At 30.5% G+C, this 15,169-nt stretch overlaps 1 protein-coding gene across 1 annotated transcript in view; it reads left to right on the top strand.

The window, feature by feature from the left end:
• Nucleotides 1-462: 462 nt before the first annotated feature.
• LOC126739043 (uncharacterized) overlaps nucleotides 463-15,169 on the top strand; it is a 165,074-nt gene continuing 150,367 nt past the window's right edge. Inside the window, exon 1 of the mRNA XM_050444561.1 lies at nucleotides 463-715. Coding sequence (XP_050300518.1) covers nucleotides 628-715 — 88 coding nt within the window. The 5' untranslated portion in view covers nucleotides 463-627. The remainder of the gene's footprint in view (nucleotides 716-15,169) is intronic.

The raw sequence follows: 15,169 nt of genomic DNA on the forward strand, positions 1-15,169 counted from the left end.
TCTAGAGACTTTTGAAACCGGACGCCTCATATATACAAAGATTAGTTTTAATAACTAGCCTTCCAATCCATCTATTACCAAATTGGTCTATTTTAGCCTTTCAATGTTCTTATTTATCTTCATCATCTTTATTATCTTCATCATTTCCATATTTTACTCTTTTTCCTCCTCTATGTTTTATTCTTTATCTTCTTCTACATAAAAATTTTATGACCTACGGTCCTCTTTCGTACCAACTTGATTAATCATGACAATTCTCCGCATTCCAACCCTGTTTTGGCACAAAAATAACTTTCTATCAAAAGAAAAAGAAACCGCACACGCTCCTCGAACCCCAGATTAAAAATAAAAATATATTTTTTGCGACTCTTTTCCGCACGATGGTGTTACGAGTGTAAGGTATTCGTGCGGCATTCTTCTTCCTTCCTATCTTTTTCACCTGCCGGTACGTCATCAGGTGTCTTTAGGCAGACTTCCCAAAGAAACTAGAGCGACTGCTCTCCTCAGTCAGTCTCGTGCTTCACTTCTGAAGAAACGGTTTGCGTACACACGCGAAGAACCCACCGGTTTTACCGTAAACGTTTTTTTAATAACGGATAAAGTTGACGGAAGTGGAACGGCGCGCTAATGACCGTGCGGTGGTGTATAAGGGGTTTACCACCCCGCGCTAGTTGGTTTAACGGACTTTTTGTTGGATTAGTTTTGTTTGTTCACAGTAGGTATTTTCTAGATATGAGATAAGATGTTATAGTGACGTATTTTTTGATGAAAGTAGGGCAATTTCGGTGTAAACAAAATGCGATTTTGTTGGTTGTTTTTTTTAGGTTATAATATGAAGATCTATGAAGAAGATTCATGATTTTTCACTCTTTCTATATTTTTTTTGTATTACGTATTTTAGTTAAAGTTAATTTTTGTTCGATTGGTATAAGTACATACGATAAGCATTTTTTTCATTCACTTTAATCCTCCATATAAAGCTAGGGTCTGAAATGAATTACAATTTCTTAAACTAGAAGAAATCTACATTTTTTTAATCTAAGTTTTTGGTTATTTTAATCGCATTTTATTTCTCTACTATTGTTTGAATCTTTTTATTTTATTATTTTATTTTATTATATTTGTTTTATTACGGTCCTCCATGATACTTGGGGCTAGGATGGATTGTAATGCCTAAAAATAAGAAAAATATTTTTTTTTTACAATTTTTCATAATTTCCTCTGTATTTAATTTTTCTGCTATCGTCTATTTTTAAAATAAAATTTAATATCCTTATGTAATTCAAGAATTTTAATTTATCTTTATCTACAAACAAAGTACTCATACAAAGCAAAAAAAAACTGATAATAACAAAACTACCTACTGGTGTAAACAATAAAAAATAATTAACCTGACTAAGAACTAAGCTTAATTTAAAATACATAAAATAAATAAAAAAAAATAAAATGTTAAAATAATATATAATTTAAAGAGAGATATAAAACCACACCAGATTACAATAACAATTATTCAAGTATCTCTCTCACTCCTGCTCTTCAAAATGACCGCGACTGAAAATTAAAACTCACCACTATCCTGTCCATTCTGACCTCATAAAAATGATCCTTAATAGTATAGACTGTCCTGATATTTTAATATTAACTGAACATTGGCTTAAGTGTAGTCTCGCTAGATGTAACAGATCAAATGCGATTCATGGCAGAACTTTAATTATGGTTAAGAAGCGGACATTGAATGAATTAGATTTTGTAAAATGTTGATAGGTTTAATAACCTGCTAGAAAAATACATTGTGTTTTCTATGATATTTTGTAAAAAAGTCATATGTACACTACCGCTCAAATGTATTTGCCCACATATGACTGTTTTAAAGTTATAACTAAAAATAATAAACCCATCAGTTATTCTTATGAAACGGTTTATTTATAAATGAATATAAACAATACATTTTTCAATTAATTTAATTTAAGAAAATCAAATTTTGGATTATTTTCGCCATACCATAACTTTCAGAAGATGTTGCCTTTGTAATTGACCTAAATATTGCTTGCACAATTTCGACGTGTGCTTGGGGTCATTGTCATGTTGAAAGATGAAGTTTTCCCAAATTATTCGAGTACCAGAAGGCAGTACATTGTCACTTAAAATTGTTTTGTGACCCTCTTTTCGAAAAATTCCCTCACTCTTAAAAATTGGTGAATAAAAATTCAACAATTGTATAAATTTTACATTCAATTTGATTCTGGAAATGGTACAGAATCAATTTGTGTAGAATTTCTCTATGCTATTGTGTTTAAACAACTGTGGTTCTATAACCAACAAATTGTGTATCAATTTGATTTATTTTATTGTATATATAGTACACTATTTGTGTACTTAAATTCGACAATATTTTGTATTTATTTAATATAATTGTTCAGTAAATAAGCAAACCCTTAGTGTTTTTTTTAACATGGTATGTACAGGAAAAAAACACAATTTGTGCATTTTAAATACACACGTTAGTGTAGGTTCTTTTTACAATATATTTTATTTTCTTTCATTTCAACTATAAAATTATATTTTATAGATGTTATATATATTTTATATTGTTATTATTTATTACAAATTGTGTATAATAATACTATATATTGTTTTATAAATTTCAATATAGTGTAGGTTACTTATTTTAGGTTTGTATATCAAATTAACATAAGAACTTATAACATATATTATTAAAATATTTATATTCATAAAAATATTAAAATAATCAATATATTTGTATAAAAAAATGAACAAATTGTTTAAAATTTTAAAATACATTTTAGAGAATTTCGTCATAAATCTGTGTAATAATAAATTCTAGGGCGCCTGGGAAAAACAGGATAGGTCATAATTTGATTAAAATAAAATAAGTCTTGTAAAAAAATGAGAAATAAGTGAGGCCCAACGTTTGGTAAGAAAAGTAGTCATATTAGAAAAATACAGATTGAATATGTATTTTCCTAATTTGACTTATTTTCTTTTTATCAAACGTTAGGCCTCACTTTTTCCCATCATGTTCCTTAATTTACTTATTTAATTTTAAGCAAATTATGACTTTTTTTCCATATTGACTGTTTTTCCCAAGCACTCTAACATTTATGTTTTATAAAAATTTTAGTTGCATAGGTAGGGTAAAAAAATTCAATTGTTTTAAAAAAACATTTTTTTATTTAAATACTTTTTAAAAAAGTACACATAACCTGCACAACAAAACAAAAAAACTTTAGTAGTAGTATTACAAATACACATTAGGAACGCAAATAGGAACTTAAAATGGAAATTCTTAGTTGTAAAAACAGGATTTTAAATAAGGCTAATAAACACATACATTTATGTACAGGGTCATTTTTTATATTTGCGTGCCCATAGACAGGGGTAATGTAAGTGATAGAGAAAAACTTTTTATACAAAAGTTGCATACTTTTTTACTTAAAAGCGCATTGCAAAGTTAATAAAACAATAGCAATAAGTTGATTTTATTAAATAAAACGCCCTACATTTTTGCTAGATCTAAAGACCTTTTTTCCCTGATTTTAAAAATATATAGCTTGTTTATATTTGGAAAGGCTGTTTTTAAATTATTCAAGTTTAAAATTTTTATAAATTAAAATCATGTTCACCAAGTTGATCATGGAGTGCCGAGACGTTCTGCATACGTCAACGTGACATATGTGTCGTTTTAATTTAGACCAACCCAACTCATAAGAAAATGGGTTATTAATAAGAAAAAACTTTAAGTAGTTTTTTGTTTTTAGAGAACGTCAAAAGAAACTTTAATTAAATTAAATTAAATTAGTTAAAGTAAAGTCAATTAAAATTAAGTTAAATTATTTAAATTAGTCGTGATTTTCTAAGGTAAGAACTTTAATTTGGATTAAATCGATATAATAACAATTAATATGTCACGTTGAAGTATGCGGAACGTCTCGGCACTCCATGATCGGCGATCACGATTTTAATTTATTAAAATTTTAAACTTAAATAACTTAAAAATGGTTCATCCAAATATTACCAACCTATACTATATTTTTAAAATCAAGGAAAAAGGTCTTTCGATTTGGCAGAAAATATAAAGTGTTTCATTTAAAAAAATTAACTTACATATTGTTTTATCAACTTTGCTATGCGCTTTTATTTTTTTTACAACTCTAAAAGATAATACGGAAAAAATTATGCAACTTTTGTACAAAAAGTTTTTCTCTATCACTAATATTATCCCCTGTATATGAGCTTGCAAATATAAAAAATTACCCTGTACATAAATATATATGTAGTTACTTAACATCTACAGTATATCAGGCGGGTAATTGTTAACAAAACAACAATCATTTACTGCTATCAATTTTTTTTAACACATGGTGTTGAAAATTGCACTTTTTAGAACTTAAGGAGGCTTAAGAGTTAATTCTGTTAAAAATAGAAAAAAAAACCTTAGAAATCATTTAAAAAGTTTAAATTAAAAACACGAAATGGAAAATTGAAATCTGTTTTTTCTTCATAACAGAATTAGCTTTAGATCCCTTTTAAAGTCATAAAAAGTGCCATTTTCAACACCGTATATTAAAAAAATTGTTAACAAGTATGACATTATGATACATGAAAATTTTTAACATTCTATGTAACATTTAAAAATGTGTTGACTATGGGTTCGTTTACAATAACTAAGGTTTTGGCATGTTTACATATACCGGATTTTCATATCTCATGGAAATTAAAATGATTGTTATTTCGTTTTAAATCGTCCTTCATCAATTTATTTCAAAATCACTTAATAAAAATAAATGACACAACAAAACGAAAAAACTTAAAAGAAAATAGAAATACCTAATAGGAACGTAATTAGGAACTTAACTAGGAACGAAAATTCTTATGTAGGTACATATTAACAACATACAGTTTTAAGCTAAGGGTTTTATTTACAGGTACATAATAATATGCTCCTGGAGTTGGTCCAATAAACCCCACTCCTAAAGTTTATCTTCAACGAATAAATCCATTTTTTTCTTATGCAATTTTAACACTTTTAACGCTTAACGAAACGAAAAAACCTTAAAACAAATTAATGCCGGCCGTTTGATTGAAGGACTGAAGAATGAACAGTTGAACACCTGTGACACTGGGAATTATAGCAATGCTGCCAAATCAAATGTATCTTAAAGATTACACCGCCAATTAAAAAAGTTACGTTTCCTTTTTCCCATGCGCGTGTTATTATCACGATATTATTTAAATAAATAAAATTAGAACTTATGCTGATTGGGCTTATTTTTAAATATCCTATTAAATCATTTTCAATTAACAACTTTAAATCGACTGCACATTTCGATGCATACCTTTACAACTGTTTAATATTGAATCTGGCAACATTGACGCTAACAACGAAGTTCTAGCGGCAAAGGCAAGGGCGTCGGGCGCGTCCCCCTTTTTACACAATTGTGTATTACAACTACACAATTGTAAATAAAATCAACACAAGCCAGAATAAAAAATTAATTAAAAATTGTAGTAAAAATATACTTGGTTATTAGATTTTTTACCAAACTGCATTGGATTAAAAAAAAAAATGTGGAATATTTATACACATTATCTTAATAATTAATATCCACTTATGGTGTATTAATTTAATATGCAATAATTGTATAAATGATACACATTAAAACATATACAAAATGCCTGAGAATTTTTATACAGGACTGTTAGACTGCAGATATTATGTAACAATTGTGTATTAAAATTAAACATTTTTTTGTACACAACAAAATGTAAAAAAATCCATCGGGATTTTTCTGTGTGCTCTATTCTAATTAGATCGCCCACTGCAGATCCTCCGAAACAACCCCACACCATCACCGAACCACCACCGTGTTTAACTGAGACCACCGTGGAGTTCTCAGCGACCCTTTCATTGGCATAACGGCGAACAAATACTCGCCTCCTCGTTCCAAGAACCTCGAATTTCGACTCGTCACTCCAGAGAACTTTCTTCCAGTCATATATGGTCCATTCTTTGTGCGATTGGGCCCACTCAAGTCTTTTCTTCTTATTAACATCCTTCAGGAGCGGTTTTGATACAGCTAAACGTCCTTTAAGACCAGCATTATAAAGTCGCCGCTTTACTGTCGAAAGACTGACCGCTTTTTTACGCTCTTTGTTGATTTTTGCTGTGATTTCAGGGGCGGTAAGGCGTCTATTGCGTTTTCTTGTAATTATAATATTTAAATCCTCCTTTGAACTTGTTGCCTTTGGCCTTCCCGATCGAGGTTTGTTGCTAATAGTCCCTTCTCTGGTAAATTTCCTAACATTATAATCGACAGTCCGCCGTCGAAATTTGACGGTTAGTCTCTCCAGATTTAGTCCAATGATAATACCTTTTGTTTCTACCGATAACTCTTTTGTTTTAGCCATTTTAAAGAATGTTGAAAAACCAGCAAAGAAACGGTGACAATCGTCAATAAGCAAGCGAAATTATTTACCAATGTTACATAAAATCAATTCTTGAAGACTAAACACCTTTAAATGTTTCAAATTTCATCGGAAATGAGCTGTAAACAGATTAGTTTTTTAGAAGAAGTGCATATTTTCACTACATTGTTTGTTATTTGCAAGACTATTTTTAAATACTCGGTGTTTTTCAACGAACCATAGTTGTTAGGTATGCTGTTTAAGCATATATGCAATTTACAAAAGATACAATCTAAATATAGGTATAAAGATAAGATTTTTGTATCTAATTTAAAATATTAAAAAGAATACGTAGTGGGCAAATACTTTTGAGCGGTACTGAAACACTTCGGCCTGAGGTAAGGGGAATGCAGTAGTGGAGACAACATGGCCGACTTCATTCATAAAATGGACAGTGGCGTGTGGTATTATGTGAAACTATTTAAATTCGATTTAAGGAAAATAATTTTAAAATTTATCAAAATAAATTTTCCTAATTAATTATTCATTAGTATGTTTTATGGTTTTAGAAATAAGTTTTTTTTTTTGGTATTCAGGGTGTCCCATAATCAACGTCACAGGCTATAACTTTTTTATTTTTAACTATAAAAATTAAAAAAAAAATTAATAGCTATAGGACCACTACCCAAAATTACTTAAAAAAACTACCCCTAACAAATACATCCCCCAATGTATTTGTCGGGGGTAGTTTCTTTAAGTAATTTTGGGTAGTGATCCTATAGCTATTAAAAATATATTTAAAAAAAAATATACTTAAAAATAAAAAAGTTATAGCCTGTGACGTTGATTGTGGGACACCCTGTATACAGGGTCGCACGCAAATATCTCTGTTGCTAAGCCGAATTTAAAATTTCGTTATCTTTACCTTCAGCTTCGTATTCACTATCGTCTTCACTACTACTGCCATTAGTGTCACTGTCCTCATTTCCTATTGTGATGACAAGGGGCTCGATTTCTTCCATGATTTGGTCAGTTTCCCAGAATTTATCCTCCACAGTTCTGATGAGCTGGCAAAATTTCTGCCAATCATTTTCGGAAATCGAGGATGTAGCAGCATCCTCAGTAACCTCCTTTAAGGTTGTAATGTTAAAATTGCCAGTAGTATTCCGACTTCTTATTAAAAATTTGAGTCTTGCCCAAGCTAATTCAATTGGGTTTAACTCGAATAAATAAGGCGGTGTTCTTAATGCAGTATGCCCATGGGACCTTATAATCCGATCTACTATATAATTTTTTTGGTCACCAGGTGGTTTGTGGCGTAAAACCAAATCGAAAAGATCAAATTTTCTGGCACTTGCATCGTGTAACATATAGTATACGATTATGTAATACATCATAATATACAGGATAAACCTTATTCCATCCCATTTTTTTCAGGCATTTTCTTAAAAAAAATCGATATTAGACTGCAAGGGACAAATTTATTTGGTATTTTTAACCAAATTCAAATACCCTTACTATTAGAATACCCTTACTATTCAAAATCTTAAATAGTAAGGGTATCACTCGACACCCCTTCCTATTTAAGATTTTGGGGTTGATAGTCACCCCCGCATGGGGGTTAGAGTTGAGGGATTGAAAATACCAAATAAATTTGTTCGCCTGAAGTCAAAAAACGATCATCAAAAATTTTTTTTAAAAGAAAATATCTGAAGAAACTGGGGTGGAAAGTTTTCATTATCTCACCGTGTATGTACATATTATGTAGGTACATTTACATATTTAAAATTTAAAATTTATCAGTTCAAAAGGCTTAATTAGTTAACCAGGCGATTATATCTCTTTTTAAAGAGGATTTTGTTGGGGATTTATCCTCCTGCACCGAATGATAAGGAGCATTGTCTAACACTATTACCGAATTGGCAGGTATATTTGGGAGAAGCTTTTCCGTGAGCCATCTAGTAAAATTTTCCCTATTCATTTGGCCATGGTAATCACCTTCCGGCTTTAAATATTAAACAGGCATTGTCCACAAAACCCTTGTTGGAACCTGCATGAACAATTATTAGCCGACCTAAAATATCATTTAAAATATATATATTCCTCAAATCTAACGGGTCCTTGCCGGTGAAAAAATATATGACTGTAACTTATACACACTATTTTGTATTGTATGCTTACCCGTTGAACTAATATTTTTTAAAACACCAGTAACCGTATCGCTCTGCCAACATTTCTTGAACGTCAAATCGTTATCCACCCAAGTTTCGTCCAAGTAAATAATGTTTCGGCCTTCTTCACGATATTTTCGTATTTCGCGAAGATATTTGTATCTCCAGGAAAGAATATTGGGCCTCTCCATTAAGATTTTCCTCTTATTTTGACACGCCAAAAAAAGCCATTTGACCGAAGCGTTTCCCTGGAATAAGAAAAATTTGCCTTCTATATAAACAACTTTCTAGTTGTCGGAACCACTTTATATTCCAGGTAAAATCTGGTGATACAATGTCTAACTATTTGAAAATGAAAACTGTCATCTTTTTCGACGACAGTTTTCCGTGGCCGTTTTTTCCCTGGACTGGCTAACATTTCATCAGGGTTATTTTGTCGCCTTTCTTCATCTTCCTTGTGAATTTTTCTCACAGATGATACGGAGACTCCGGTATAAAGGGAAACGCGATCAAGCTTACGCTTAAGAGGCAATTTCATCGAATTAATTGCAGCTTCTTCATCGCAAATCCTAATAACAACATTTTGAATGCATAGTTGGTATACAAAAAGCAATAAAATATAATATAAACTACTGTTTTTTTAAGAGGCACAATGTATTTCACTTTTTTTTAAATAAAATATTATAACTTACCTGTAAACGTTTGCTATCACTTCCCTCGTTTGCTATGAAGGTTCTTACCCTCAGTGAATTTATTCATTATAATAAATGTTATTATTCGTATATATGTAGACAATAATAAAACAAACTAACAAATTAAATAGTAGGTATTTCATGTAAGTAATAAAACAGTGAAACTCCAAACCTACGAAAATTACACTACCTACTTATAGGTATACACAACACTAATATCAGTTTTTTTAATTAATAGCCACAAATAAAACAAAATAATAAATAACATATAAAATAAACGGAATCCAAAAATCAACGATAAAACCTACGCCACTGTCCACCCTTCAATAGTAATCAATGTTTTGAAACGGCAGCAAGGATTGTAAACAGGTGACAAAGACGCTGTCCAATGAACTGTCGAAATAATTCATAACAAAAACACGTGCGGCGAGGGAAACCAATCACAAGCGTTCAGGTTCATAATGGCTGACCCCTATTATACAAAAAGTAGAGGAGTAGAAGTAGGAATGTAAAGGTGGAACGTAATGTTGCCAGATTTACTAAACATGATCCATTTTTGGACAAACATTTAATTGTACCATATTTAATGGTAAAACAATTGCGTATTAAAGCCAAAATGGAATAACTATTTAGATTATAATTCTTAACATTTTACCCTCTATGTCTTGTGATTGTAAAAAATCTTATATTGCATATTATTAAAAAGTAAGTCCCGCACAATTACGTTTTGAGGTTAAACGTGGCAACGTCGAATATTTTGGCCCACATTCCTGCCGCTGTTTCAGATCCACTTGCCAGACTATATATCGTTAGTCTTCATAGATCTCAAGCTCCAAGGTTTCAAGTATCTTTAATTCAGCTGGAAGTAATTTTGTCCAGCATCTCGATGAATGCGAAAGTTGTCAGGCTACTTTAATGTAGATTTCCTTGAACCTTCTGGAAATTGTTTATTTATCTGATTTAATATCAAATTGCACATTAATAGTCCCACTAGGTCCTGGTAGTTGCTCTTCTGGACTCCATTATCTTTGTTCAGACCTACATACAGTTGTAGATTGTAAAATAGCTAGTGCGGGTCTCTCAGATCATGAGGCAATCATTGCTTTTGCAGCTTTAGAGTCTTGTATACCCTCTAAAAGGGATGTTATAATTGTGAAGCTCCGGATGGTATACAACAAATTTTCAAATATACAGAGTGATTTTTAACTTATGTCCTATGTGCATAAAGTTGGAAAATGATTGCTGATGACAAGTAATGACTAATAATAAAGAAAAAAATTTAGTAAAATATTTTTATGTACGGAGATCCAAAACTATTTGAGAAAAAAAAAACAAAAAACGTAAATTCTATTAAATTTATAGTAACTCTTCAAAGTTATTTCCATAAGTTTCACTCGAGCTCGTCTAATCCACGAGTTGCGACACGCATGATCTAAACCAGGGTATAGCCGACTTTCCTGAACGACAGCATGTATTCGATTTCTGAACTTTTGTTCACTTCAACACTTGTTACATGCAGACACAGTCAAGCGGATTAAGGTCGGTTAAAATAGTTGCTGTTGAATGGTGATTGTTTATACCGGAGTAAACACTGTTAAAAAGGGAGAACATAGCATCATTAGTGCATTTATTACTCAAGAAGCCAAATTGATGCGCAGTTAGTATTTTATATTTAAACAGGAATGATAGATAATAGCCTTTTTTTAACCAATCTTTCTATGATCTTCGATAATGTTGAAAGGAGAGCGTTTGGACGATAATTTGAAGCTTGCTCTTTATCTCCTCCTTTATGCAAGGGAATAATTATTGCAGTCTTAGGGCAGTTAAGAAAGACCCCATTTTAAAATGATTTGTTAATTAGGTTTCTCAGATGGTTTAAGGTGTTATCAGGCAGATTTGAGAACATTTTTAGAGTAAGACCATCTGTACCAGATGATAATTTGTTTCTTATTTCATTTATTGTACTTTGAAGCTCTGTTATTAGTACAGGGGTAAAAAAGAAACTTTGTAAGTTTTCATTAGAGAGATATGAAAGTTGATCATGAGAAGGTGTTATAGTAGTCATTAGGTTTTTAGCCACGTTTACAAAGTAATCGTTTAGATTCTCAGGTGAAGAGGGGATAGTGCTAGTTGAAGAAGGCTTATTTCTTAATTCGTTAACAATAGACCATGTTTCTTTAGCAACGTTACCAGAATTAGCCAGCCTGTTATTATAATAAATATCTTTTGCGGCTTTTATTGCTTTTCGATATAATTTCCTGTATAGCCTTACATAATTAGGAAAAAATATACTGTCCGAAATTTTTTTTAGGTATGATAAAGAGCGCATGTTCCTTATATACGTAAGCCTTTAGTGGACCAGGGTTTATGATGCTTAATTTTGATGGGTCTATAAGGAAAGGACTTATTCGCAATACTTGACAAGGTCTTTACAAATCTAGAAAACTCATCATCGATATCATCAGAGATAAGACCCCAGTCAGCTGTTTGGCATAGATTCTTGAACTTCAAAACATTTTTTTTACCAAAAATACGGCCTAATTTACGAAAATTATTTTTGCTTAAAGTGTCAATAGTAAATCTGGCCAAAATAACTTCTACAGTTTCATTAAAACTATGATAGTTCCAAAGGTGAAATGTAGATTCCCAAGAGGTTGTATTAGATAATCAGAGAAACATCCAGATGCTATAAGAAGGACAGATATAATTTCCTCAACAGCTTTTCGGCAATTAGCTGCAGCCACTGCGTGATTCCTCGCATGCTCATTAATCCGTAAAGTTCTTCGTTGACGAAAAAAAAACGAAATATGACCACAACTGAGAGCAAAGTACTACTAGAAATAACAACCAGCATCCAGACTTGTTTACTTGTTAGTTTATAAACAGAATTCCACTTGATAAAGTTGATAAATTTTTTCAGATTTTAAAAATATTTTCTTAGAACCTTGAAAGGCTAGAATTAGTAAACAACAACTTTATTTAAGTTTAACATGCGTACAGGGGCAAGGGGGGTGTTTTGTTTACAAACATATTTTATGATTCTCTATTGTCAAGCTTACACGCATTTTCAAAAGAGGAAATTCTCAGCTATATATCAACACATATAATAATGTTAATTTAACTTATTGATGTTAGATTTTGGATTAAAAATAAAAAGTAGAATTAGATATATGTTCTAAACGTAAAAATAACAACTTCGAAGCAAATTATGTCATAACATTATATTAAGCGACAATCGTCGTCATAAATGTAGAATAATAAAAACTTATATTTTTTAACAACGACACTGTTAAAGATTACTTGTGTCCGTGGAATCAACAATGCGATCGAACGACGTTGCGATGCTGTTGCTTTTTCCTCTAATATACGTGATCTATATTCATTTAACTTTGAATGTTGATTTCTTTATAAAGCTTCTTATCATATTTTATGAGAAAAAATGCTTTATAATTTATAGAAGAGGAATAGTATTGTTTTGCGCCTGTCAAAATAAGTGACAAATTTTTATGATATTATAAAGGTTGTTTGTTTTGCCATTTCTACATAGGCATTTGGCATCATTGCATTTGAGATGTTGCAAGTAAACAAACTGCCTATAGTTCCACGGCAATGCTAATTTTATCCTTTCAATGTTCTAAGAACATTTTTCATCAGCAATAATTTCTCAAGTTTATGCGTATAGATTAAGAATCACCATGTTAATAATAAAACAGTCATTATAACGATAAAGTTAAACGCTATCCTATAGCAGGCTTCTGATTTTTTTTGATTCGATTTTAATTTTCTACTATTGCGTAAAAATTCGTAAATATGTATTCTCTATATAATGGTCGATTCCCCAACCTGTATAAAAACCCAAATGTTATCAATATTTATATGGTCCAATACTTTTTATATCTTGTTATTAGTTTTCTGCGGACAACACCAAGACTTTCTAGACTACGCTATACAGCCTTAATAATCTAAAGGATAATTTATTTACCGTTATACAAACAAACTAAAAATATTAAACATAGAAGACCGTTAATGAGTATTCAAAAGAAACAACAATATATAAAGCAAACACTTCCAGCACGCTCAAAATGGTAATAAATAGGCGCTAATATCTTATGTATACATGGGGTGTTAAATATTTTACAAAAGAATTTTATCGCTCGAAGAAATCCGGTTCTTATACAGGGTGTAGCATAAGTGACGACTTTAATTTTAAGAGGTGATTCCTTGTCATATTTTAAGTAAAAAAGTTTATATAAGCATATGTCCGGAAATGCTTCGTTTTCGAGATACAGGGTGTTAAACTCTTTTTTTAAATCGATTTTTTATTACATTATTTCATAAACGCATTCACCGAATTGGTTGAAATCTTTACATTTTGTTAGTCACTTTATAAGGTACCATACATAGAAGTACATAGAAATGTCAGGGGTGTGCCCACGGGCTAAGTCGGATGATTTTTTTTGTAAAAAAAATATCGCCCGGTACATTTTTCGTAAGTATGATATTTCTTTTAAATAAAGCATCTAAAAATGAAACTTTTTTGTCTCATAAATTTTTTGCGTATAACATAGAATTTTTTGTTTTGTTTAGAAACAAATAATTAAAAATCATATCTCAGCACGTCTCGGGCCTCCATAAAAAAAAATTAACTGACAAATTACCAGCATGTTTATTATTTAAATTTTAATGCAATGGCGTCGCAAATGTTTACCTATTTAAAATTTATTTGTTGTTTGTGTACGCCGCCATTTTTTTTGTGCGAAAAATTTGTACAAATTTAAGCAATTTTTTCTTCTGTAAATCCTTTATTCAGAAATCAAAACAATTAACAAGTTATAATAGGTAACAATATACAGTAAACTATAATATAAAATCCGAATTAAGGTAATCTCCTAAGCAATACTTATAGTATTGGTACCGGAGATGACGCCCATAATTTCAATCAAAAATAAAAATAACAAAACATATACTCTCTTAAGCTTAAAAAAAAAACAAAAAAAAACCCTATCCAACACAATTTAAATGTTTAAAAATAGTTATACATAGTCCCAATAAACAAGGAATAATTTTAATCTTTTTACAAACAAATTGTACGATTTTAAATTCTTTAGTTCTGATGGTAATCTATTATAAACCTGTGTAGCTGCAGCCAGTGGGCTTTTCAGTGCCTTATCTGTTCTAGCATTGTCCAAACGTATATTTGAAAAATTCCTCAAATTATGGTTATGAATTTCATTAACATACTTTATTTCTGTATTGGATTTATATTTAAGATTTATTATCTTATATATTAATTTACATTGTTCCAAATTTAATAAATATACTATTGGTTGAACAGATAAGGATTGATAAAGGATCTTTGTTGGCGTCAAATAATCAATATTAAATAAAATTTTTAAGGTTTTTCTTTGCAGAGTTTCTATTTTAATCAAATTTGTGTTATAACATGTTCCCCATACTGGTATTTGATATCTGACCACTGAAAGAAAGAACGCATAATAAATTTTATACCTAGCGTTGTCAGTTAAGAAATATTTACATTTATTTAGTGCTCCGATCAATGATATTATTTTGCTATTAATGTGTTTAATATGTTCATTCCAACTTAGTTGCTCATCCAAAAAGAGTCCTAAATATTTTATGCTATCAACTTTTTCTAAACTTTCATTATTAATTTTTATATCTATATCTGTTATTACTTTATTTTTTTGTTTAAACAATATATATTTTGTTTTGTTTGTATTAATTTTTAGGTTATTTTGTAGCAACCACTCATGATAAATTTTTAAATCATTATTGGCCAAATTTGCGGTTTCTTCTGATGTTTTTCCAGTATAAAGAAGCACTGTGTCATCTGCGAAAGTATAATACTGTCCATTTAAA

Source organism: Anthonomus grandis, chromosome 8 (assembly GCF_022605725.1).
Source record: "Anthonomus grandis grandis chromosome 8, icAntGran1.3, whole genome shotgun sequence".
Taxonomy (NCBI): domain Eukaryota; kingdom Metazoa; phylum Arthropoda; class Insecta; order Coleoptera; family Curculionidae; genus Anthonomus; species Anthonomus grandis.